The sequence below is a fragment of the Hemitrygon akajei genome, chromosome 1 (genome assembly GCF_048418815.1).
Source record: "Hemitrygon akajei chromosome 1, sHemAka1.3, whole genome shotgun sequence".
In the NCBI taxonomy this organism is placed as follows: Eukaryota; Metazoa; Chordata; class Chondrichthyes; order Myliobatiformes; family Dasyatidae; genus Hemitrygon; species Hemitrygon akajei.
Window position 1 is genome coordinate 195,147,244 of NC_133124.1, and position 24,515 is coordinate 195,171,758.

General features: G+C 41.8%; 1 protein-coding gene across 1 annotated transcript in view; it reads left to right on the forward strand.

Moving 5' to 3' along the window:
* Positions 1 to 24,515, forward strand: part of LOC140738844 (scavenger receptor cysteine-rich domain-containing protein DMBT1-like) — an 80,515-nt gene that overhangs the window by 40,253 nt on the left and 15,747 nt on the right. The window contains exons 7-9 of the mRNA XM_073066814.1: positions 12,613 to 12,930; positions 14,421 to 14,738; positions 14,827 to 14,892. Coding sequence (XP_072922915.1) covers positions 12,613 to 12,930; positions 14,421 to 14,738; positions 14,827 to 14,892 — 702 coding nt within the window. The remainder of the gene's footprint in view (positions 1 to 12,612; positions 12,931 to 14,420; positions 14,739 to 14,826; positions 14,893 to 24,515) is intronic.

A 24,515-nucleotide genomic window follows, 5' to 3' on the forward strand; every position in this document is an offset into this window, starting at 1 on the left:
GGTCCTGAGGCTCGAGGCTTGAGGCTGGGGTCTTGAGCCTTGCATAACTCGGAGGCTGGAGCTTGGAGCTAGGAATTGTAAATCAACATAGATCCGGGACTTATCCTTCGACAAGCCAGGACTTATCTTTAACAAGACACTAACTTGAGACTGGGTAGGACATAGACATAGAGCCAGGACTTATCCTTTGACAAGCCGGGACTCAACTTTCACTCCACACCAAGGTGGAGTAGGTCCATCCGTCAGGTAGTAGCAGAACAGCCTGACTTACCCGATGGAGGCAAAGAGAAGACAAGACAGATTCCCCCCGCAGGGCAATGGCAGAATGGCCTGACTTACCCCATGGACGAGAGGACAAGACAAGACAGATCATCCCGCAGGGCAACGGCAGACCGACCTGACTTACTCCACTGGGCGAGGACAGGAAGAGACAAATACCGAAGAACGATAGACAGTTCCATCTCTGCATCAGGGTTGCTCAAAGTCGCAGTTACAACCAGCAACCTTGGCTGGCTACAGAAATAACCGGATCTCTACCTTGCTCGGTTTGGCTAACAGCCACCCAGCTGGCATGGGAAACAACCAAATCCATACCACAATGACAGCTCTGACTACTAACAGCAAGGCACCAAGAAGTAATGGTTCTCCAACACGGCCTAAAGATGGCAAAGGCTGTTCCAGCCTTCCACTGGCAGCTAGCTCCAAGGGAATGTTGACAAGACACCCCCCCTCCCCCAACCACGCTCAATCCCAGGGCCAATTATATTCCCAGCCCCAAGATGAGCATCAGGTGCTTATGATTAATTCCAACCAAAACAAGGGACAGCCGGAGGACCTGGAGTCCGCAGACCGGACCGTAAACCGGATTGCATAATTCGGACTGGACCATGACACTATATGGACTTCAGCAAGGCGATTGATAAAATTTGCATGTGAGTTCATCAAGGTAGTTGAATCTCTTCACATTTTGATGATGTAGTAAATTGGATGTGTCATTGTGTTCGAGAGAGAAGGCAGAAAATGACAGTAGGTTGTCTTTCTGACTGGAGGCCTGTGGTTGGTGTTGCGCTGCAGGATTCGGGAGGATCCACTGTTGTTTGCCATATCTAAATTAACGATCTGAATGATAATGCAGTAATTCGATTTGCAAATTTGCAGATAGTGAAGGAAGCTATTGAAGCTCTCAGAGGAATCTAGAGCAGCTGGAAAAAATGTGCTGACAATGACAGATGGAATATATTGCAGAATGGTTTGAAGTGTTAAACGTTTAGAAGAAAACCAGGGTAGGACTAGCATAGTGAATGCAGGACAACGAGGACTGCGTTCGAATGAGTCATCTGGAAATACAGATCCGTAATTTCTTGAAAGTGGGGTCACAGTCACATAGGGTCATAAAGAGAGATTTGGGCACTGCGGCTTTCATAAATGACTTTGGCAGTTGGCATTTTAGATTGGAAGATTGAAAGTAGATTTATTTTCAAAGTACATATTGAGACAACCACACCCTGATTCCTTCTACCAAAGGCAGCCTCGAAATTTTAATACAGAATAACATCCTTGCAGGTTTCCTGAAAATATGGATCACTGATCACTGTTTTTGGACAAACCACCCTGAGTTCCATGTCATCTTCGTCGTCTACATCTGGTTCAAATGCTTTCACACAAACTGACACCCTGGCAGGGGGGTGGGAATAGAAGTGAAGAGGCAGAGGATGAGGCGGTTGGTGCACAAGTAGTGATAGAGTGTAGGGTGTTTCTGAGAAAGGATAGGCAGATGACAGAGTAAAGAAATACTCATCCTGGTAGTTTGAGATGTTTCACTTTTAATGCAATGTGTATAATAAGCAAGGTGGACGAACATAGAGCATGGATCAATATGTGGAACTATGATGTTGTGGACATGAAAGGGGCTTAGATGTTCCAGGTGCAGAAATGGCTGCTGAGTGTGCCAGGCTTCAGATGTTCTGGAAAAAGACAGGGAGGGGGCCAAAAGAGTTAGGGGAGAGGCACTGCTAATCAAGGATAGTATCACGACTGCAGAAAAAGAGAAGTCATGGAGGGATTGCCTAATGAGTCATTGTGAGTTCCAGACAGAAACAGGGAGAGTGTAATAACTCCACTGGGTGTTTCTATTTTATAGATCTCCCCCCCAATGGTAACAGAGACATCGAAGAGCAGATAGGGAGGTAGTTTATGGAATGGTGCAGTAATAATAGGGTTGTTGCGAATGGTGATTTTAACTCTACTAATATTGACTAGCATCTCCTGAAAATAAGGGGTTTAGACAGGGTGGAGTTTGTTAGCTGTATTCAGGAAGGTTCTCTGATGTAATATGTAGATAGTCCAACTGGAGGAGAGGCTGTACCTGATCTGGTGTTGGGAAATGAACATAGTCAGGTATCAGATCTCTCGGTGGGAGAGTATTTTGGAAGTAGTGAACAGAACTCATTTTCCTTTAACATGGTGCTGGAGAAGGATAGGAATAGACAATTTGGGAAAACATTTAATTGGGGTATGAGGAAATATGATGCTTTAGGCAGGAACTTGGTAAAATAGATTGGGAGGAGATATTCTCAGGGAAATGCATGGAAGACATGTAACAAATGTTCAGGGAACTTTTGCATGGCTTTCTGCATAGGTATGTTCCTTTGAGGCATGGAAAGGATGGTAGGGTAAAAGAAAAGTGGTTTACAGAGGATGTAGAAAATCTAGTTAAGAAGAAAAGAAAAACTTACAAAAGTATCAAAAAACTGGTGACAGTTAGAACTGTAGAAAATTAATAAGGTGCCAGGAGGGATCTCAAGAATGAAATCAGGCGAGCTAGAATGGGGAATGAGAAGGCCTTTCCGTGAAGGATTATGGAAAACCCCAGATTTCTACAAGTATGTGAAAAGCAAGAGGATGAGCAGTGTAAAAACAGGACCAATGAAAAGCGATAGTGGTAGTGTCAGTACTTAATGAGCACTTTGGTTCAGGATTCACCATTGAAAAGGACCTTCACAATTATGTAATGACTTGCAGCGGAAGGAAATGCTTTGTGTTGATACTAAGGACGAGGTTGTGCCAAGACATTAGGAATGTTTTAAGACAGATAGGTCACACAGTACTCAAGGTGTTGTATCTAAATGCGCATAGAATAACACATAAAATGGATGCTGCTGTTGCAATACCACAGATTGCCAGGTTGGATCCAAGATGGCGGCGCGACGCAGTTTGCAGCAGCCACTCTGGAACTGATTATCCATTATTTGTGAAGTGGGGTGCTGTGTGCAATCGTAATTGATTGAAAACGGATGCGGAAGCACGGAGAAACATCAGGAAATTCCAGGAAGACCTTCTTCGTTGCTGCTGCTGCTGTGAGGTCCGGGACAAAGCTGGGAAGAACAGGCCCCCAGTCCTCAGGGTCGTGTTGCTGATGGCCGTTGGCGGGGCCACCTTAATACGCTCGGCAGAGGATGGAGCTCGGAGAAGCTGTGCAGGAGGGGATGGTCGTCGGCTTGGAGGTTCGATGGACTCAGGTTGCTTTTGGTGTGTGCTGTGTCTGCGAGTCTGGTTTCGACGGAGCTTCCATTGTGTGTTGCGTCTGCGAGGCTGAGTCGGGTGGCGCCTTGGAAGTCCATAGCGGGGGTACTCCCTTCTGCCGCCGGCGTGGGATGGCGAGTCTGTCGAGACCCTGGGAACTTGTGGAAACTGTGGTGATTTCTTTTGAACTCTCAGTCCTTTAACATCTTGGACTACTTTTACTGTGCCCATAGTCTGTTTTGTTTTATCAATTATGCTATTATTTGCACTGTTGTAACTGTATGTTGTAATTATATGGTTTTGTGCAGGTCTTGTAGCTTTAGTTTTTCGTCTTGTTTTTCTCTAGTGGATTTGGAGCTCCTTTCCAGGAATCGCGCTAGACAGTAGCGTGATATTAATACGCAGCAGCCTCTCCGGACTCTGGATTGTGATTGCCAAACTTTATGTGGATTTTCTGGTGTAGTCTGTTTTGTCATATGCTTTTGTGATATCATTATGGGGGAACGTTGTATCATTTTTTAACTGCATTGCATTTGTGGTTTCTAAATGACAATAAACTGAACCTGAACCTGAATGATGTTATTGCCATCACTAGATCGTAGATATTTGTAGTTGGGAGGAATGGCCAATGTTACACATTATGTGGGAGATATAGAATGGTAGGCAGAGGGGCTGGTGTGACTCCACTGGTAAAAAATGGCAACAAATCAGTAGAAAGAAATAGGATTGAACGATGTTGAATCCTTGTAGGTTGAGTTAAAAAGAAACCTGCAAGGGTAAAAGGATGTTGATGGCAGTTATATACAGTTGTTCAAACAGTGGCTCGAGGTGGAACCCAGGTTACAACAGGAAACAGAAAAAGCGAGTCAAAAGGGCAAAATTATGGTAGTAATGGGAGATTTTAACATGCAGGTCATTTGGTAAAATCCAATTGGTAATGTATCTCAAGAAAGTGAGTTTGTTGAATGTCTTTTTAGAGCAGTTTATCATTGAGCCTACTAGGGGATCAGCGATATTGGATTGGGTGTTTGCCATGAACTAGAGACAATTAAGAAGCTTAAGGTAAAAGAACCCTTAGGACACAGTGATCACAATATGATTGACTTCAGCTTCAAATGTGTTACGAAGAAAGTAAAGTCTGAAGTAGCAGTATTTCAGTGGAGTAAGGGAAAGGAAATTACAGTGGTATGAGAGAGGATTTGGCCAAAGTAAACTGGAAGTAGCTACCGGCAGGGATGTCAGCAGAGCTGCAATGGTATGCAATTCTGGGGAAAATGAGAAGGTGCAGGATACATGCATTCCAAAAATGAAGGAATACTCATCTGAAATAGTGCAACCATGGCTAATAAGGAAATTCAAAGCTATTGTAAAAACAAAAGAAAGGGCATACAACAAAGCACTAATAAGAGGGAAGATAGAGGATTGATTTTTTTTTTAAACCTACAAAGATTAACTAAAAATCATTAGAAGGGAAAAGATGAAATATGAAATCAAGCTGGTAAATAATACCAAAGTGGACATTATGTTGAAAGTAAAAGAAATGAGAGTGGATATAGAGCCGCTAGAAAATGAGTCAGGGGAAATAATAACGGGGGCCAAGGTGATGGCTGATTGCATAAGTGAGTATTTTGCAGCAGTCTTCATTGTGGAGGAGACTAGCAGTATGCCTGACGTTGTCGTGTGCGAAGGAAGAGAAGTAGGTGCAGTTACTACTGCAAGACAGAAAGTGCTCAAAAAGCTGAAAGACCCAAAAGTGCAGAAGTCACCCGGACCAGATGAACTGCATCCAAGTGTTCTGAAACAGGTAGCGTTAGATATTGTGGTGGCATTAGAAATGATCTTTCAGAAATCCTTGGTGTCTGGCATGGTGTCAGAGGACTGGAAAACTGCAAATGTCACTCCAGTCTTTAAGAAAGAAGGAAGGAAGCAGAAAGGAAATTATAGACCAGTTAGCCTGACCTCAGTGGTTGGGAAGATGTTAGAGACATTTTTTAAGGATGAGGTGATGTAGTACTTGGTGACACAGGACAAGATAGTACAAAGTCAGCATGGTTTCCTTCACGGACAATACTGCCTGACGAACCTGTTGGAGTTCTTTCAGGAGATTACAAGTAGAATTGATAAAGTGGATGCAGTGGATGTTGTATCTTTGGACTTTCTGAAGGCCTTTGACAATGTGCCACAGATGAGGCAGCTTACCAAGCTAAGAACCCATAGTATTACAGGAAAGTTACAAACATGGTTAGAGTGTTGGCAGGTTGGTAGGAGGCAGCGAATCGGAATAAAAGGATCCTTTCCTGGTTGGCTGCCAGTGACTAGCGGTGTTCCACAAGGGTCGGTGTTGGGACCACTTCTTTTTATGGTGTATATAAATAATTTAGATAAGAGAATAGATGGCCTGGTTGCCAAGTTTGCAGATGATGCAAGGATAGGTGGAGGGGCAGGTGCTGTTGAGGAAACAGACAGGATGCAGAAGTACTTAGACAGATTAGGAGAATGGGCAAGAAAGGAGCAAATGAAATAAAATGTTGGAAAGTGCATGACCCAGCGCATTGATGTGTCGACTATTTTCTAAATGGGGAGAAAATTAAGGAATCTGAGATGCAGAGTGACTTGGGAGACGTTGCACAGAACACCCTGAAGGTAAACTTGCAGGTTGAGTTGGTGATGAGGAAGGCAAATGCCATGTTAGCATTCATTTTAAGCGGTCTACAATAAAAAAGCAAAGATGTTTTGCTGAGGCTTCATAAGACACTGGTGAGGTCTAACCTTGAGTATAGTGAATGGTTTTGGGCCGTTCATCATGGGAAAATGTTCTGGCATTTTGGAGAGTCCAGAGGCAGTTCACAATTATCATTCCAGGATTGAACGGTTTATCATATGAGGAGCTTTTGATGGCTCAAGTCTGTACTCGCTTGAATTCAGAAAAATGAGGGGGGATCTCATTGAAACCTTTCGAATGTTGAACAGCCCAGACAGAGTAGATGTGGAAAGGTTGTTTCTGATGGTGGGAGAAGCTAGGACAGGAGGGCACAGCCTGAGGATAAAGGGACACCCTTTCAAAACAGAGATACGGAGAATTTCTTTAGCCAAAGTGTGGTGAACTTGTGGAATTAGTTGACACATTCTGCTCTGGAGGCCAGTTCGTTCAGTGTATTTAAGACAGATATTGATAGATTCTTGATTGGACATGGAATCAACGGTTACGGGGAGAAGGCCATGAGCTGGGGTTGAGAAGCAGGAAAAAATATGAGCAGCCAGGATTCTGCTCCTATGTCTTATGGCCTTATGGACCGAACAAGGTAATACCTAGGCTACTTTGTGCAGCAGTGAGGGAGTCTCTGGTGATGATCATTGCATCATCAATAGGGACCAGAGAAGATAATTGGAACGTTACAAACGTTGTTCACCTTTTCAATAAAGGTAGCAGAGATAGTCCAGGAAATTATAGACCATTGAGTCTTACTTCAGTGTTGGCAAGTTATTGGAGAAGATCCTGAAAGGCAAATTTATGAGCATTTGGAGAGACATAATCTGATTAAGGATAGTCAGCATGCCAAGGGCAAGTCATGTCTTACAAAGCTGATTGAATGTGGATGTAACAATACATTTTGATGAAAGTGGAGCAATGGGTGTTGAGTATGGATTTAGTAAGGAATTTGATAAGGTTCCCCATGGGAGACGCATTCAGAATGTAATGAGACATGGGATCCAAGGGTATATTGCTTTGTGCATCAGGAAATGCCTTGCCCAGAGAAGGCAAAGTGTGGTTGTAGATGGTTAATTTTCTGCATGCAGGATGGTGCCAGCAGTATTCTGCAGTAATCTGTTCTGGTACTCCTCCCCTTTGTGGTTTTCATAAATGACCTAGTTGAGGAAGTAGAGGGGTGGGTTAGTATGTTTGCTGATGACACACAAGTTGGGAGTGTTGTGGATAGCGTGGATGGATGTCAGGGATTACAGCCTGACATAGATGGGATACAGAACAGGGCTGAGAAATGACAGATGGACTTAAAACCCAGATAAGTGTGAGGTGGTTCATTTTGCTTGGTCAAATTTGAAGACAGAATATGGTATAAATGTTAAGACTATTGGCAGTGTGGAGGATTGGAGAGATCTTGGGGTCCATATCCATAGGACACTCAAAAATGCTGCACAGGTGGACAGTGTTGTTTAGACAGTCTATGGCGTGCTGCCTTCAGCAACCGTGGAACTGAGTTCAAAAGCCATGAGGTAATGTTACAGACATTCAGATTCAGATACAGATTCAGTTTGTCATTTAGAAACCGCAAAGGCAATGTAGTTAAAAAATGAGACAACGTTCCTCCAGAATGATATCACAAAAGCATATGACAAAACAGACTACACTAGAAAATCCACATAACGTTTGGCAATCCCCAATCCAGAGTCCAGAGAGGCTGCAGGGTATTAATATTGCACTACCATCTTAGTGCGTTCCCCGGAAAGGAGCTCCAAATCCACCAGACAAACAGACCAAAAACTAAAGCTACAAGACCTGCACAAAACCACATAGTTACAACATATAGTTACAACAGTGCAAACAATAGCATAATTGATAAAAAAAAACAGACTATGGGCACAGTAAAAATAGTCTGAAGATGTTAAAGGACTATAAGTTCAAAAGAAATCACCACACAGTTTCCACAAGTCCCCAGGTCCTGACAGACTCGCAATCCCATGACGGCGGCAGAAGGGAATACCCCCGCTATGGACTTCCAAGGCGCCACCCGACTCAGCCTCGCAGACGCAGCACACACTGAAAGCGACCTGACCGCAGCGGACTCCAAGTCAGTCGAACCTCCGAGCCGACGACCATCCCCTCTGGCACAGCTTCACCGAGCACCATTCTCTGCCGAGTGTATTAAGATGGCCCCGCCAACGGCCATCGGCAACGCGACCCTGATGATTGGGAGCCTGTTCTTCCCAGCAGAGTCCTGGACCTCACAGCAGCAGCAGCAACGAAGAAGGTCTTCCTGGAGATTTCCCAATGTTCCTCCATGCTCCCACATCCGTTTTCAATCGATTATGATTGCGCACGGTACCCCACTTCACAAATAACAGATAATCAGCTCCGGAGTGGCCGCTACAAGCTGCTTCACGCTGCCATCTTGGAAATACTTGGAAGAACTCAGAGTGCTATGTTCAGTTCTTGTCATCTCATTACAGGAAGGATGAGGATACTATAGAGAGTGTGCAGTGGAGATTTACAAGGATTTTGCCTGGATTGGAGAGCTTGCCTTATGAGAATAAATCGAAAAGAGGAGCCTTCTTTCCTTGGATCGACGGAGAATTAGAGGTGATGTCACAGAGGCGTATGAGATAATGAGAAGCATTAATTGTGTGGATAGCCAGAGGCATTTTCCTAGGGCTGAAATGGCTACATGAGGAGCTATAGTTTTACGGTGCTTGGAAGTAAGTAGAAGGGGGAATGTCAGAGGTAATATTTTACACAGACAGTGGTGGATGCCTGGGATGCACTGCCAGTGCTGGTGGTAGAGGAGGGTATAATAGGGTCTTTTAACAGACTCTTAGAAAGGTACATGAAGCTTAGAGAAATAGAGGGCTATGGGTTAAGAAATTCTTGGCAGTTTCTAGAGTCGGTTACATGGTCAGCACAACATTGTGGGCCAAAGGGCTTGCAATGTGCTGTCGATTTCTATGCTTCCATGTATCTAGTACACTCCTCTGTTTAATTTCTGAACAACTAGTTCTTCAAAGTCCGACTTAGTCCGGGTTTCGGTGTCACCGTTATTGCCATTGGACTCGGTCTGCATAGCACAGGCATCAGCATTGCCGGGCTGAAGGCTGCAACAGGTCAGTGAGGCTGGAGGGGATCTCAATATTCATCTTAGATCATTAGCTAGGATGGTGATTAGGTGATCAAAACGTCGATGAGATAAGACATTTGTGAGTAATGATTTGTAGTATTATGTGCATTTCTGGTCACCTGTTTAAAGGAAATATATTAATAAGACTGTAAGAGTGCAGAGAAAATTTACAATACTGTTGCCAAGACTTGAGGATTTTTTGGGAAACGCTGAATATGTTAGAACTTCAGGGTCTGGAGCTCTGGGCAATGGCAAGAGATTTTGTAAAACCAAACAAATTTATGAGGATTATAGATAGCCTAAATGCAAGCAGTATGTTCCCACTGAAAAAGTGTGAGACTAAAACTATATGCGAGAGATTAACGGTAAAATGGTGGGATGTATAAGCAGACTCGGAGGGGTACCTTCGCTCAGAAGGGACTGATACTGTGAAATGAATTTCCCATGGTGGATTGGGGTTCGATTTTAGCATTTAACAGAAATTTGAATACTTATATGGATTGGAAGGGTATGTAGGGCAATAGTCTGAATACAATTCGATGTGAGTTAAGAAAATAATAGTTAGGCTACTATTAGATGGGCCAAAGCGTGTCTCACTATAATATGGATCTCCATGAGCCTTTGAGTCCATAATATATCAGGCAGAGTATGCAAATTGCGTAAGAACTGAGAACACAGACATCATTGTTCCTCGGGGAACAATAAGAAGACCTACATAAAAGTGTCAGATTTGTACAATGTTATTATATTTCAACAACTTCTTCATAACAGTGGAATAAATCTGTACAATATCTATTTTCCTGAGTAGTCCAATAACAATCCGTACTAACTGGCTGTACTGACTGAAATTTTCTTGGAGATGTAAACTGCCGTGAATTATTCAAACATAGAATATCCAGTGGGAACCAAACACGGTCAATGCAGTTTAATTTTCACTGATAAGAATTAAACATCAGTGGAGGTGGCTAATAGATATGGGCAGTGAACTATTGCTGGGCTCAGATAAGTTCTTCTATAATAAGGCAGTAATACCTGGATTTCACTGATACACAGGGTGAAGGAGTCAGAGCGAATAGATATATTTATCATGAGGTACAAAAATGTTTCATGTGGAGGTAATTAGATGTTTGAATTGAGGGCTAAAGAGAACAGGAACAGAAGAAGTGCTGCGGCTTGTATAGATTGTCCGTCATGGTGTTTTGTAGAGGAACAGTCTTGAGGTGCAAGGGTGAAATAATTTTATGCCTCTTTTTGTCCATTGTGTTCTTAACAGTCTTATTTAATGATGTCGGAATAGAGAAAATGGGGGCACCTTAAACCAGTGCATTATACATTTATTTTACATGAATAGGAAGGATGATTACAACTAAAGTAACGGACTTACACTGAAAGAGTTCTTGGTTAGTAGAGTATCCATGTATTCGCTGCTCCCACGCGGTCTTCATAAGGCACTGTTTTTGCTTTTGTGCGCAATACATATCAATGGCATCCAGATTGACAGATTAATTCACAATTTCTAATCTGCCCCTCGTGAAAAGCAGCAAGAGCAGAATGGAGGAATGGTCAAGTTAATGGCAATGTTTGATGGAAAACTGAGTGAGAGTTGGGGTGAGTACAGGTGGATTTGTTTCTGTGAGCACAGACATGGGAGGGTGAATGCCAATTTTGCATTTTGTATCATCATGGTGCTTATCATCTTTATGGTGAAGAAACAAACAAAAAAAATCCATATATCTGAATGTATCATTTTGAGCTCACAATTTCTGGTCTTCAATGAGAATGATAAACGATGCTTTCCGTACTAATGAAACATTTTCATACTGTAGAACTGTAGATTTGTTTTCAATGGATTCATGTAACAGCATTTAAACCAGAATCTTTAGAAATTCATTAATACATGGCAGTACAGTATTTTGACATTATTCAGTCAAGAGTCTGAACAGAGGTGACGACAGAAGAGAGGGGGATGTAATATTTAAACTTACAACTGTTCTTCATACCATTTTGCAGAGGAAAAATAGTTCTGCACAATATTTCCAAATACAACTTGGTGAAGTCTCAGTGTAACTGATGGAGATATTGAGATTTCCATAGAAGGTGAACACAATTGTGTGCACTAGTCATTGGGAAATACATTTATGTTTCACCATTGTTCCCATTATAAACAAATACTGCATCAGAGGAAGAGTCAGTTGAAGCAGTTTGTGATGATTTGGTCATTCAAACATTACATTCATTTCCCAGTCCATTTCTCTAGAAGTGTGATCAACAGCTTAACGTCTGACAATCAAACATGCATTTTGTAACACCCTTTATCCATATGTTGCTGTTGCTTTGTTGTTTGATGTGAATTCACTTCATTGGTATCATCACCCATTTGCTTTCTTTAATCAGTGGATTTTAAACCAATACGCTATCAGTACGATTATTGAGACATGCCAGAAGAAAAATGCAGACAACAAAGACGCATCACCATCCACAAAATAATATTGTTGCATTTTAAATGTGGACAAAACTCATGTGACTGTGAAGATGATATACAGAGGATGGCACAGCTATATGTTCATCAGATCCATATCAGCTGCTGGCAAAAGGGCCATTTGGATCATCCCACAATCTCAGATTGTCACAAAAGTCATTGTAATCGGGCAGCTGGAGGGTTTCGACTTGATGGCAGTGTAAGAAAATCACTTCCCTGTGATCTGATCCACTGATCTTCCCACTGCCCAGGAAGGGGACCACATCCTTCAAGATGCAAGAAATCCCTTGAGTAGGTGAATATGCTACAAACAGTAAAAATATCCAGTGAAAAGATATGAATCTCCAGAGCAGCGTGGCTAATGCATGACATTATGATTAATATATAGTTCTGAAGACAGTGCCGTTGCCAAAGAAAATTGCACTTGGCAAATTCAATGTCGACCTTTTTCTCTGTTGGGTACAAAGGTGGCCTGCAATTACCTGCTTCAGATACAAATCACAGTCTCGTTTTCCACCTTTGTGGAAAGTTCAGAACTGTGCTTAATGACATACCAGATACTTCCAATCCTTTTGTTGCTGTTTTGCTTTTAAAAATGATACTTACTTATTAAACGTTAAATATTTGCGCATTAAATATACAGTGATATTATTGTACAATTATTTTCAAAATTTAATTTCTGATGAAGTTATAGATATACAAATGAGGTGATTAGACCAATTTGTCATGGAAAGAATAATGTCATACATTTCTGTTCAACAGATCACTTGCAGTTAAGGCTGTCCGGAAGTGATGATGCATGTGCTGGAAGACTGGAGATTTATTACAACGGATCCTGGGGAACAGTTTGTGATGACTCCTGGGATCTGGTTGACGCTAATGTTGTCTGCAAGCAACTGGGTTGTGGATATGCTTTGGAGGAAAAAACAATTCTTGATTACTGTGGTCAAGGCACTGGAGTAGTTTGGCTGGATGAAGTGAATTGTTCGGGTCATGAATCGCATCTCTGGGAATGTCCTTCAGCTCCGTGGGGCCAACATGACTGCAGCCATAAAAAAGATGTGACAGTTAAGTGTTCTGGTAAGGCTACTTCCATTGTGCTGATCTTCTGTCGTGCGGTATGGGAGTTTTCAGTTTGAAGATATGGGAAACAATTTATGGCACCCAGATGGAGCATTGGATTGTCTGCATAATGTTTCCCTCTGCATTTAGGTAATAAAACAATTAACATGTTGCGTCTAAGTACCTTTATCAAGGCTGCAAAAAGGAAAGGACATACAGTTTTGAGTAGCAAAGAAGATAGGGGTTGGCGTGTAGAACAATGGCAACCCACTGATAGCTTCAAGGTGTATACATTAATATAGCAGTTCGAGTAACCAGATCAGATTATGCCATATTCTTTTGCCTAATGTGTTGCTTATGGTAAGATCATGAGCTATAGGCACTCGGCCAGTATATATTATGCCCTGTAATGTGGAAGGAGATTGGGGCAGCCAGAACAAACAGGGTGGTCATGAGGAGAACATACAAAATTCTCACAAACAGTGGTGCTATCGATCACGGTAGGCTGGTTCTGAAACAGTGTTACGCTAATAGCTCCGGCACTTAATTTTTAAAAAAAGTGAAGCAAAAATAGGAAACAAAGGATCAGTTCTTATACTGTTAGATGCCAACATATAAATACCCAACTCTGGGCAATATGATGTTGATTCTTGAACAATAAGTAAAATTTCTAATAAAATTAAGGCGTTGTTTCAAAAGCTTCTGTTGCATTTGATTGTTCAACGAAAGGACTGCACGGGGTTGAAAAAAAGAATAGGAGCAGATCAGTGATGTTAATAAGGAACCAAGAACTCACCTGAACGACAGAATTGAGAATTGAATGCAGATACTGATCAGAGCGATCAAGCTGCTAAGGAGAGACCTAATAGTGAACACAAACAATAATACCTGCAAGATATACAAAATCAAAGAAGTGTAGCAGAATGTTTGCTTAAAATTTGAAGACTGTTTGAGTCCTGGAAGGAGGGAAAATGATAGTCACATCTTATGCCCTTGCATGCAGAAGTGACCTGCAACTTAATAGACAGGGTCTGGGAAATGGACAGATGATACACTGTGGGGTTATTCGACAAAAAGCTGTACCGTTGATCATTATTATAAACTTTTCAATGGACCTATATTGTTTATTTCCATCCATCTATTTCTAGCCCCTCTCCTCACTTTCCTTATCATGTTCACACAAAAATAAAACAAAATCTTGTTTCTCATCTTCCACCAAACCAGTACCCAGATTTAGTGCATGATCCTTCACAATTCCCTGAATACCTAGCAGAATTTCACCAACAGAACATGTTCCCTTCTCCACTTTGATGTAATACATCTCTTTATTCCTAATTTGATTATTATTCCATACATTCAACTCTCTTATGAGTGTTTCGAGGGATTTATATATTTTATGTATTCCCAATATATATCACATGTAATTTTCGGTTTTACAAAAGCAATTTAAATTTGTTGCTGTATGGAAACAATGTGATGACATTTTGCATTAACTGGCTTGTTCTCAGAACACAAAGAAATACTCCTGATGAATGGAGATCGGCGATGTGAAGGCAGAGTGGAAGTGCGGTACAATGGGACGTGGGGAACAGTTTGTTCCGAGACACTGGATACAAATGCTGCAAATTTGATCTGCAAACAAATGAAATGCGGACCACTGATATCTATTAAATATGACTCCAATACGTATGGAAAGGGATCTGGTCCAATATGGCTGGATGAGATAAAATGCTCTTCGTATGAGTCGACCCTTTGGCAGTGTCGTGCTGACCCGTGGGGGAAACACAACTGTGACCACAGGGAGGATGCAGGAGTTGTATGTGAAGGTAACAGAATAAATCCATTACCTGATGATTTGCATTTTAAACACAGATGATAAAAATAAACAGGCATTATTTTCTCTCTTGTCATCAGAAGCAAGAATACCAGAGTGTTGCAGCATGAAGTCCTGCGATTCAGGAAATGTACCTGGTTCTCAAGGTTAGCAGCTGTTCCATGCTCCAAGTTATAATATCAGTGTAAAGTTAGTTTCAAAGTTATGATTGATACATTATAATTGTTTTCTTATTTCACTAAGAACTGCAGTTGCATCTTTTTGGGGGGCAATGCCAATTGTTCAGAAAAGTTGGAGATACTGTTCAATAATACCTGGGGCTCTGTATGTGATGATTCCTGGGATCTGGCCGATGCCAATGTTGTCTGCAGGCATTTGAGCTGTGGCTCTGCTTTTGGACACAAGCGCCAGATGAAATTATTCAGAGCGTCGGTGATATCTGGCTGGATGAAGTGAAATGCAAAGAGAGTGAATCTCTTTTGTCCAGTTGTACTTCCTTTCTACTCGGTCAACATGACTGTGATCACAAGGAATATGCCTTTGTTGTTTGTTACAGTCAGTATCTTTGTGCAAATTTTATGTTCTATTCAACTGATTTGTTGAATTCGGAATTAGGAACCATATAACCATATAACAACTACAGCACGGAAACAGGCCATCTCGACCCTTCTAGTCCATGCTGAACACTTACTCACACCGCGTCCCACTAGCCCGCACTCAGCCAATAACCCTCCATTCCTTTCCTGTCCATATACCTATCCAATTTTACTTTAAATGACAATACCAAACCTGCTTCTACCACTTGTACTGGAAGCTCATTCCACACAGTCACCACTCTCTGAGTAAAGGAATTCCCCCCTCGTGTTACCCTTAAACTTTTCCCCCCTAACTCTCAATTCATGTCCTCTTATTTGAATCTCCCCTACTCTTGATGGAAAAAGCCTATCCATGTCAACTCTATCTGTCCTCCTCATAATTTTAAATACCTCTATCAAGTCCCCCCTCAACCTTCTATGCTCCAAAGAATAAAGACCTAACTTGTTCAACCTTTCCCTGTAACTTAGGTGCTGAAACCCAGGTAACATTCTGGTAAATCTTCTCGTACTCTCTCTATTTTGTTGATATCCTTCCTATAATTCAGTGACCAGAACTGTACACAATACTCCAAATTTGGCCTTACCAATGCCTTGTACAATTTTAACATTACATCCCAACTCCTATACTCAATGTTCTGATTTATAAAGGCCAGCATACCAAAAGCTTTCTTCACCACCCTATCCACAGGAGATTCCACCTTCAGGGAACTATGCACCATTATTCCTAGACCACTCTGTTCTACTGCTTTCTTCGATGCCCTACCATTTACCATGTATGCCCTATTTGGATTATTCCTACCAAAATGTAGCACCTCACACTTATCAGCATTAAACTTCATCTGCCATTGTTCAGCCCACTCTTCTAACTGGCCTAAATCTCTCTGCAAGCTTTGAAAACCAACTTCATTATCCACACCACCACCTATATAGGTATCATCTGCACAGTTACTAATCCAATTTATCACTCCATCATCCAGATCATTAATGTATATGACAAACAGCATTGGACCCAGTACAGATCTCTGAGGCACACCACTAGTCAGCAGCCTCCAACCTGACAAACAATTATCCACCACTACTCTCTGGCATCTCCCATCCAGCCACTGTTGAATCCATTTTACTACATCAATATTAACACCTAACGATTGAACCTTCCAAACTAACCTTCCGTGCGGAAGCTTGTCAAAGGCCTTACTGAAAAATAAATTCCTAGAAATATGAAGTGGCTGAAATTTGTCCAATGATTGTCTTGACTGCAATGCCTAGACCTCCTGCTAGTTCCACCGCTTCGGGTATTTGATTTTAAAGCATTTTTTTTATTATTCCAGTTCTAATTTAGGATGATAGGAGTAATATTCCTTTGTTACCATTTGTCAATTACAAAGGTCGCCCTGAGTGTTTAATATACTGGCTGTAATCCTTATTGCTTCATTAAGTATTTGAATGAGGATGTTGCAAAATTCTTAACTCTGGTCAAATGTTTTGATGAGATTAACGGATGTGGTCATGGGGTGATTGTCCCATTATTAAACATTCAGAAAGGACTGTGAAAAGATGTTCTTATTGAATCTGAAGAACTACCATTACACATTTGATGGAGGTTTGCTGATCTTTGTCGGAGTAGTAATAATTGATTCATATGATGTGCTGCAAACTAAAATTATCTCTGACTTGAAGAAACAATGCAAGCTGTTAGTTCATTGATATGTCAATGTGGAAACATTTTCAGCTTTGGAAGTTAGTAGTGAAGTCATTTAGATGAGTCACAAATAGTTTATTTTGTGTATCTCTATTGCAATTCCATGCAAACCCATCCCCATATTCCAGACACCGTGGGATAATCCCTTCCTCTGCAGCTAGATCCATGACCTGCCGATCAATGGACTGCAATCTAACCACTGATACTCCACAAGATTGTGCCCTCTGCCCCTGTTCTGTTCCTTCAACATTTAAGGTCTGAGTGACCAGATTCCGCTCTCACTCCATCCACAAATATGTGGATTATATTACCTTAGTAGGCCGTATCATGATAACAATGAGTCAATATACAGGAAGCAGAAATGAACGTTAAGTGCCATGGTGTATATAGAACAAACTTTTCCACCAGTGCACATCTTCCTGTTTACATCTCAATACTGAGCATGAGCAGGTGAAAGCTTTGATTTCCAAGGAGCAAACATCACCAGCAGTGTACCCTGGTCCAATCAAGTGGACACCATGCCAACAAAGCTCAACAATGCCTCTATTTCCTCAGGGGGTTGTATAAGACCATTTTAAAAAGATCCTCAGAACAACACGATGAACTCTTGACCCTACAGTTTACTTTATTATGATCTTGCCCTCTGTTGTATTTTTCTTGCATATTCTCTGCAGCTGGTGCAGTTTATTCTGCATTCTATTATTGTGTTTGTTTGTTCTCACTCGCCATCTAATGACGTGAGCTGAATACGCAATATGCAAAACACAAATTTCAATCTACTGTATGTCGATACATGTGACAACTGTAAAACAATTCCAATTCGAGTTCCAAAATGTTCACTTTTTCATCAGCGTGTGCCCATGCAGGCAGAATTGAATATTTGTTGTTTGTCTTTCCACCTCCTAATAGTTACTCTGATTTAATTTTCATGGCAAATATGGTGTGCAGTCTGACTGTGTTGCAAGCATATTACCCAAAAGTGCTGTTTTGTGCTCCGTTTTTGTCGGTTGTCACTGGTGGTGAATCTGGATCTTACAGGTATCTTCTGTTTTTACCCCATTCCGTACAACACGATGAAGAATGTCATTGCTTTCACAATGTACCTTTACCCACAAAACTGCAGTGTAGTACTTATGGGGCAACAGGGAACATAAGGACATAAAAACATAAAGAAATAGGAGCAACAATAGGTCATCTCCCCCATGGAGCCTGCTCCGCAATTTAATAAGACCATGGCTCACATAGCCATGGACTCATCTCCACCTACCCGCATTTTCCCCATAACTATTAATTTCCCGAATATGCAAAGTGCTGTGAAACCTTGTTTTAAATATATTTACTGTGGTAGCCTCCACTGCTTCATTCGGCAGATAATTCCACAGATTCACCACTCTCTGGTTGCAGTGCAACTTCTCTATCCTTCAATTCAATCCCTCTAGCATTTAAGGCTCACATTCCATTTGCCTTCTTGATAGCCTGCCACATAAACTTTTTGTGATTCATGCACAAGCACTCACAAGTCCCTCTGCACAGCAGCATGCTGCATTTTGTTTCTGTTTTAATAATAATCTGCTCTTTAATTTTTCCTTCCAAAGTGGATGGCCTTGCATTTACCAACATAGTATTCCATCTGCCAGAATCTTGCCCTCTCACTTAGCCTATCTATATCTCTCTGCAGACTCTCCGTATCTTGCACAACTTGCTTTTTCACTCAATTTAGTATCAACAGCAAACATAGATACACGATACTCAGTCCCCTCTTCCAGTTTGTAGTGTATATCATGAACAGTTGCCGGTCCATCACCGACCCCTGCGACATGCCTCTCATTACTTTTTGCCAATCAGAGTAACACCCATGTATTCTAACACTCTGCATTCTATTGGTTAACCAATACTCTATCCATGCAATAACATCACCCCCAACTCTAGGCAACTTACCGAACGCCTTCTGGAAGTCCAAATAAATAATGTCCATCTGTTCCCCTCTATCCACTGCAGCTGTTATATCCTCTAAGAACTCTAGTAAGTTTGTCAAACAGGACCTGCCTTTTATGACACCATCCTGTGTCTGCCTGCTGGATCTATTTCTTTCCAGATGCCTCAGTGTTTCTTCTTTAATGATTGCTTCAGGCATTTTCCAAGCTACAGATGTTCAACTAACTGGCCTATAATTACCTGCCTTTTGCCTACATCCTTTATTGAACAGTGTCATTACATTTGCCATCTTCCAATCAGCCGGAACCTGCCAAGATTCTACTTCTACTATAACTTCTGCCATTTCTTTAGGTACTCCAGGATGTATTCCATCAGGACAAAAGGTCTTATCTATTGTCAGGCTCCACAAGTTAGCTAGTGTGTCAAGGGCCTCACCTCCAAAGGCATCCATAACTTCTCTCTATGACATGTTAGATATGCCCTCCATCGTGAAGACCAACACAGATTTGTCATTCATAGCTGCAGCTATGTCCTCATTACTGAATATCAATTTTCCCTTCTCATCCTCCAAGGGTCTTAAATTCAGTTGAGCCACTTTTTTCCATTTTTTATAATTATATACTTTTTTACTATCTTTTTTATATTTTGTTGTAGTTTATTTTCAGAATCTAGCTTCCCTTTCTTTGTTGCTCAAAGTATTCAGTGGTTTTTCGTTGCTTTTTAAAGTTTTCCCAATCTTCCAATTTCCCACTACTCTTGGTGACTTCATATATACAGGCTTTCGATTTGATGCCTTATTTTTTTGTTATCCAAGGCAGGCTGTCACTACCCTGACTCTCTTTGCTTTTAACTGGAATATACTTTGTTAAGCACTGTGAAAAATCTCTGTCAAAGTCTTCTGCTGTTCCTAAACTGCCCCACCATATAGAATGTGGTCCCAGTCTACACTTGCTAAATCCTCCCTTATCCCATTGTGGAAGAAGTACCAACAGAATTTAAGTATGAATGCTACTCCAAGCAATTCGAAATTTGTAACTTTATTCCTCTGAATAACTGGACAGCTTACACATATGCGTATTTCAGACCCAGTGGTGCATTGGTGGTGATCCTTGAAGACATCGAGCCTTTTTGCAAAACTTGCTTGTCTCAGGGATATTTCAAAAAGTTGAAATCCAGTATTGCACAGCAAAGCACTGTGAAATTCACCTTGAGTTTGCTTCAAGCATGTTTATCCTGATGGGATGTGATTTAATTTTGCCAGGAGAGTATGCACATGGCTTTAGGAGATAGTTATGAAATTGGACGACAGATCATGGACATCTTTTTACTGCTTATGATAAATAGGAGACAAAGAAGATGTGGCCTGATAATGCAGATAGTGATGGCTGGAATGACTTTTGACCAGCTCTCAACATAGTTTGGAAGCTCAAGTTGCCATAACCATATGCTTGGAAACAGCATATGAACCATTCCATATGTTGCAGGAGGGGCAGCCGACAGGCGATCAGATAAGGAAAAAGTGGAAACTCTTCTGGCCCGTATGGTGTGTTTTGCATTGAAGCTTACTTTTGCAAGTCTATTATGTTATAGACAATAGACAATAGACAATAGGGGCAGAAGTAGACCATTCGGCCCTTCGAGCCTGCACCGCCATTTTGAGATCATGGCTGATCAACTACTATCAATACCTGGTTCCTGCCTTGTCCCCATATCCCTTGATTCCCCTATCCATAAGATACCTATCTAGCTCCTTCTTGAAAGCATCCAGAGAATTGGCCTCCACTACCTTCCGAGGCAGTGCATTCCAGGCCCCCACAACTCTCTGGGAGAAGAAGTTTTTCCTTAACTCTGTCCTAAATGACCTACCCCTTATTCTCAAACCATGCCCTCTGGTACTGGACTCTTCCAGCATCTGGAACATATTTCCTGCCTCTATCTTGTCCAATCCCTTAATAATCTTATATGTTTCAATCAGATACCCTCTCAGTCTCCTTAATTCCAGCGTGTACAAGCCCAGTCTCTCTAACCTCGCTGTGTAAGACAGTCCAGACATCCCAGGAATTAACCTCGTGAATCTACGCTGCACTTCCTCTACAGCCAGGATGTCCTTCCTTAACCCTGGTGACTAAAACTGTACACAATACTCCAGGTGTGGTCTCACCAGGGCTCTGTACAAATGCAAGAGGATTTCCTTGCTCTTGTACTCAATTCCCTTTGTAATAAAGGCCAACATTCCATTAGCCTTCTTCACTGCCTGCTGCACTTGCTCATTCACCTTCAGTGACTGATGAACAAGGACTCTTAGATCTCTTTGTATTTCTCCCTTACCTAACTCTACACCATTCAGATAATAATCTGCCTTCCTGTTCTTACTCCCAAACTGGATAACCTCACACTTATTCACATTAAACGTCATCTGCCAAGTATCTGCCCACTCACCCGGCCTATCCAAGTCACCCTGAATTCTCCTAACATCCTCATCACATGTCACACTGCCACCCAGCTTAGTATCATCAGCAAATTTGCTGATGTTATTTTCAATGCCTTCATCCAAATTGTTGACGTAAATTGTAAACAGCTGTGGTCCCAATACCGAGCCCTGTGGCACCCCACAAGTCACCTGCCATTCCGAGAAATACCCATTCACCGCTACCCTTTGCTTTCTATCTGCCAACCAGTTTTCTATCCAGGTCAATGTCTTCCCCCCCGATGCCCTGAGATTACCCACCAATCTCCTATGTGGGACCTTATCAAATGCCTTCTGAAAATTGAGGTACACTACACCCACTGGAACTCCCCCATCTAACTTCCTGGTTACACCCTCGAAAAACTCCATCAGATTAGTCAACCATGATTTACCCTTGGTAAATCCATGCTGGCTCGGCCCAATCCTATCACTGCTATCTAGATATGCCACTATTTCATCTTTAATAATGGACTCTAGCATCTTCCCCACTATTGATATTAGGCTGACAGGATGATAGTTCTCTGTTTTCTCCCTCCCTCCTTTCTTAAAAAGTGGGATAACATTAACCATTCTCCAATCCTCAGGAACTGATCCTGAATCTATGGAACATTGGAAAATGATTACCAATGCATCCGCAATTTCCAGGGCCACCTCCTTTAGTACCCTAGGATGCAGACCATCTGGACCTGGGGATTTGTCAGCCTTCAGTCCCATCAGTCTACTCATCACCGTTTCCTTCCTAATGTCAATCTGTTTCATTTCCTCTGTTATCCTATGTCCTTGGCCCATCCATACATCTGAGAGATTGCTTGTGTCTTCCTTAGTGAAAACAGATCTAAAGTACTTATTAAATTCTTCTGCCATTTCTCTGTTTCCCATAACAATTTCACCCAATTCATTCTTCAAGGGCCCAACATTGTTCTTAACTATCTTCTTTCTTTTCACATTCCTAAAAAAGCTATTACTATCTTCCTTTATATTCCTGGCTAGCTTGCGTTCGTACCTCATTTTTTCTCCCTGTATTGTCTTTTTAGTTAAGTTCTGTTGTTCCTTAAAAACTTCCCAATCATCTGTCCTCCCACTCACCTTAGCTCTGTCATACTTCCTTTTTTTTAATGCTATGCAATCTCTGACTTCCTTTGTCAACCACTGTGGCCCCCTTCCCCCCTTTGAATCCTTCCTTCTCTGGGGGATGAACTGATTTTGCACCTTGTGCATTATTCCCAAGAATACCTGCCATTGCTGTTCCACTGACTTTTCTGCTAGGCTATCTGTCCAGTCAACTTTGGGCAGCTCCTCCCTCATGGCTCCATAGTTTCCCCTGTTCATCTGCAACACTGACACCTCCGATCTGCCCTTATCCTTCTCAAATTGCAGATAAAACTTATCATATTATGATCACTACCTCCTATTGGCTCCTTTACTGCAAGATCGCTTATCAAATCCTGTTCATTACATAACACTAAATCCAGAATAGTCTTGTCCCTGGTCGGCTCTCGTACAAGCTGTTCCAAGAATGCATCCCGTAGGCAGTCTATAAACTCCCTATCCTGTGGTCCAGCACCAACCTGATTCTCCCAGTTCACCTGCATGTTGAAATCCCCCATAACGACTGCGACATTACCTTTGCCACATGCCAATGTTAACTCCCTATTCAACTTGTACCCAATATCCATGCTACTGTTTGGTGGCCTGTAGACAACACCCATTTGGGTCCTTTTGCCCTTACTGTTCCTCAGTTCTATCCACACAGACTCTACTTCTCCTGATCCTATGTCCCCCCTTGCAAAGGACTGAATCTCATTCCTCACCAACAGGGCCACCCCACCCCCTCTGCCCACATTTCTGTCCCTGCGATAGCACGTATACCCTTGTACATTCATTTCCCAGGTCTGATCTCCCTGCAGCCATGTCTCCGTTATCCCAACAACATCATAGTTACCCATTCGCACCTGGGCTTCAAGCTCATCCGCCTTATTTCTGACACCGTGCATTCAGATATAGAATTTTTAGCCCATTTCTCTTCTCTCTGTTTGAATCGCTGCCTATTGTGCTTAACCCAGCTCCTCGAACTCCCATTGGGCTATACACCCCTAGAATTTTGTTGTCCTTCCTAAATTTACTTATTCTTTCAACACATTTAACTCCATGTTCTGTCAGACCATCCCTCTGTACATGTTTCCTCCTTATCACTTGTTCCGCCTCACCTTTCTCTACTACACACTTAATATTCCGGAACCGTGTACTCCCCACCTGTCCTTTATTCTTCCTCTCGCTATCCTCTCTCACATTCTGGATCCCCGTCCCCTGCAAATTTAGTTTAAACCCCCCAAAGAAGCACTAGCAATCTTCCCAGCAAGAATACTTTCAGTGCATGTCCGGTTTCAACAAAGGGTGGTTGTTGTGGGTGGAAGGGGATTGGGATAGGTATGAAAAATAGAAAGTCATGGGCAAACTTGGATCCATGCACATTCTTTCAAGGATAAATTCCTCTTACAAAAATAACATATTTTTCTCTCAAAATATCCTTGGACATTTTGTATGCGTTTGTTTCTTATTACAATGGAAATGTCACAACGATGGATTCGGCAATGCAGCAGATTCAGCAATTGCGCTCGTGGATAAGCACGTGCCAGCTGATTATTTCATTGTGATAATATTTAACTATTTGTTCCGTCATAGACTTTGTCAAGTCTTGAACCTAGAACATAGCTATGCTTCATTATTTACATTCCCTCTAGCCTGAGAAATTGCACTGTTGAGTCAACTGACTCTGAAGACTCGCAGTATTCATTTCATTCTTCGTTGTTCTTTTCGGCTGCAGTGTAGGCTTCATTTTCCATTTGAATGTTTAGTTGATGGCCCTGTTTGGCCTAGCATTTATTGTATTATTTTCCCTTAAAACATTGCATTTAAGTCTGTGACTTATCAACCTGCTTCAGTGTCCCTCCGCACTTGGACCATATCCGCACCAAATGACAGGAAATTGCAGCAACTTGTGTTGTTTCTAACGTCATGACAACCCATGTTATTCATCTCTGTTGCTTTCCACGAAACGTTTATCATCTGTCT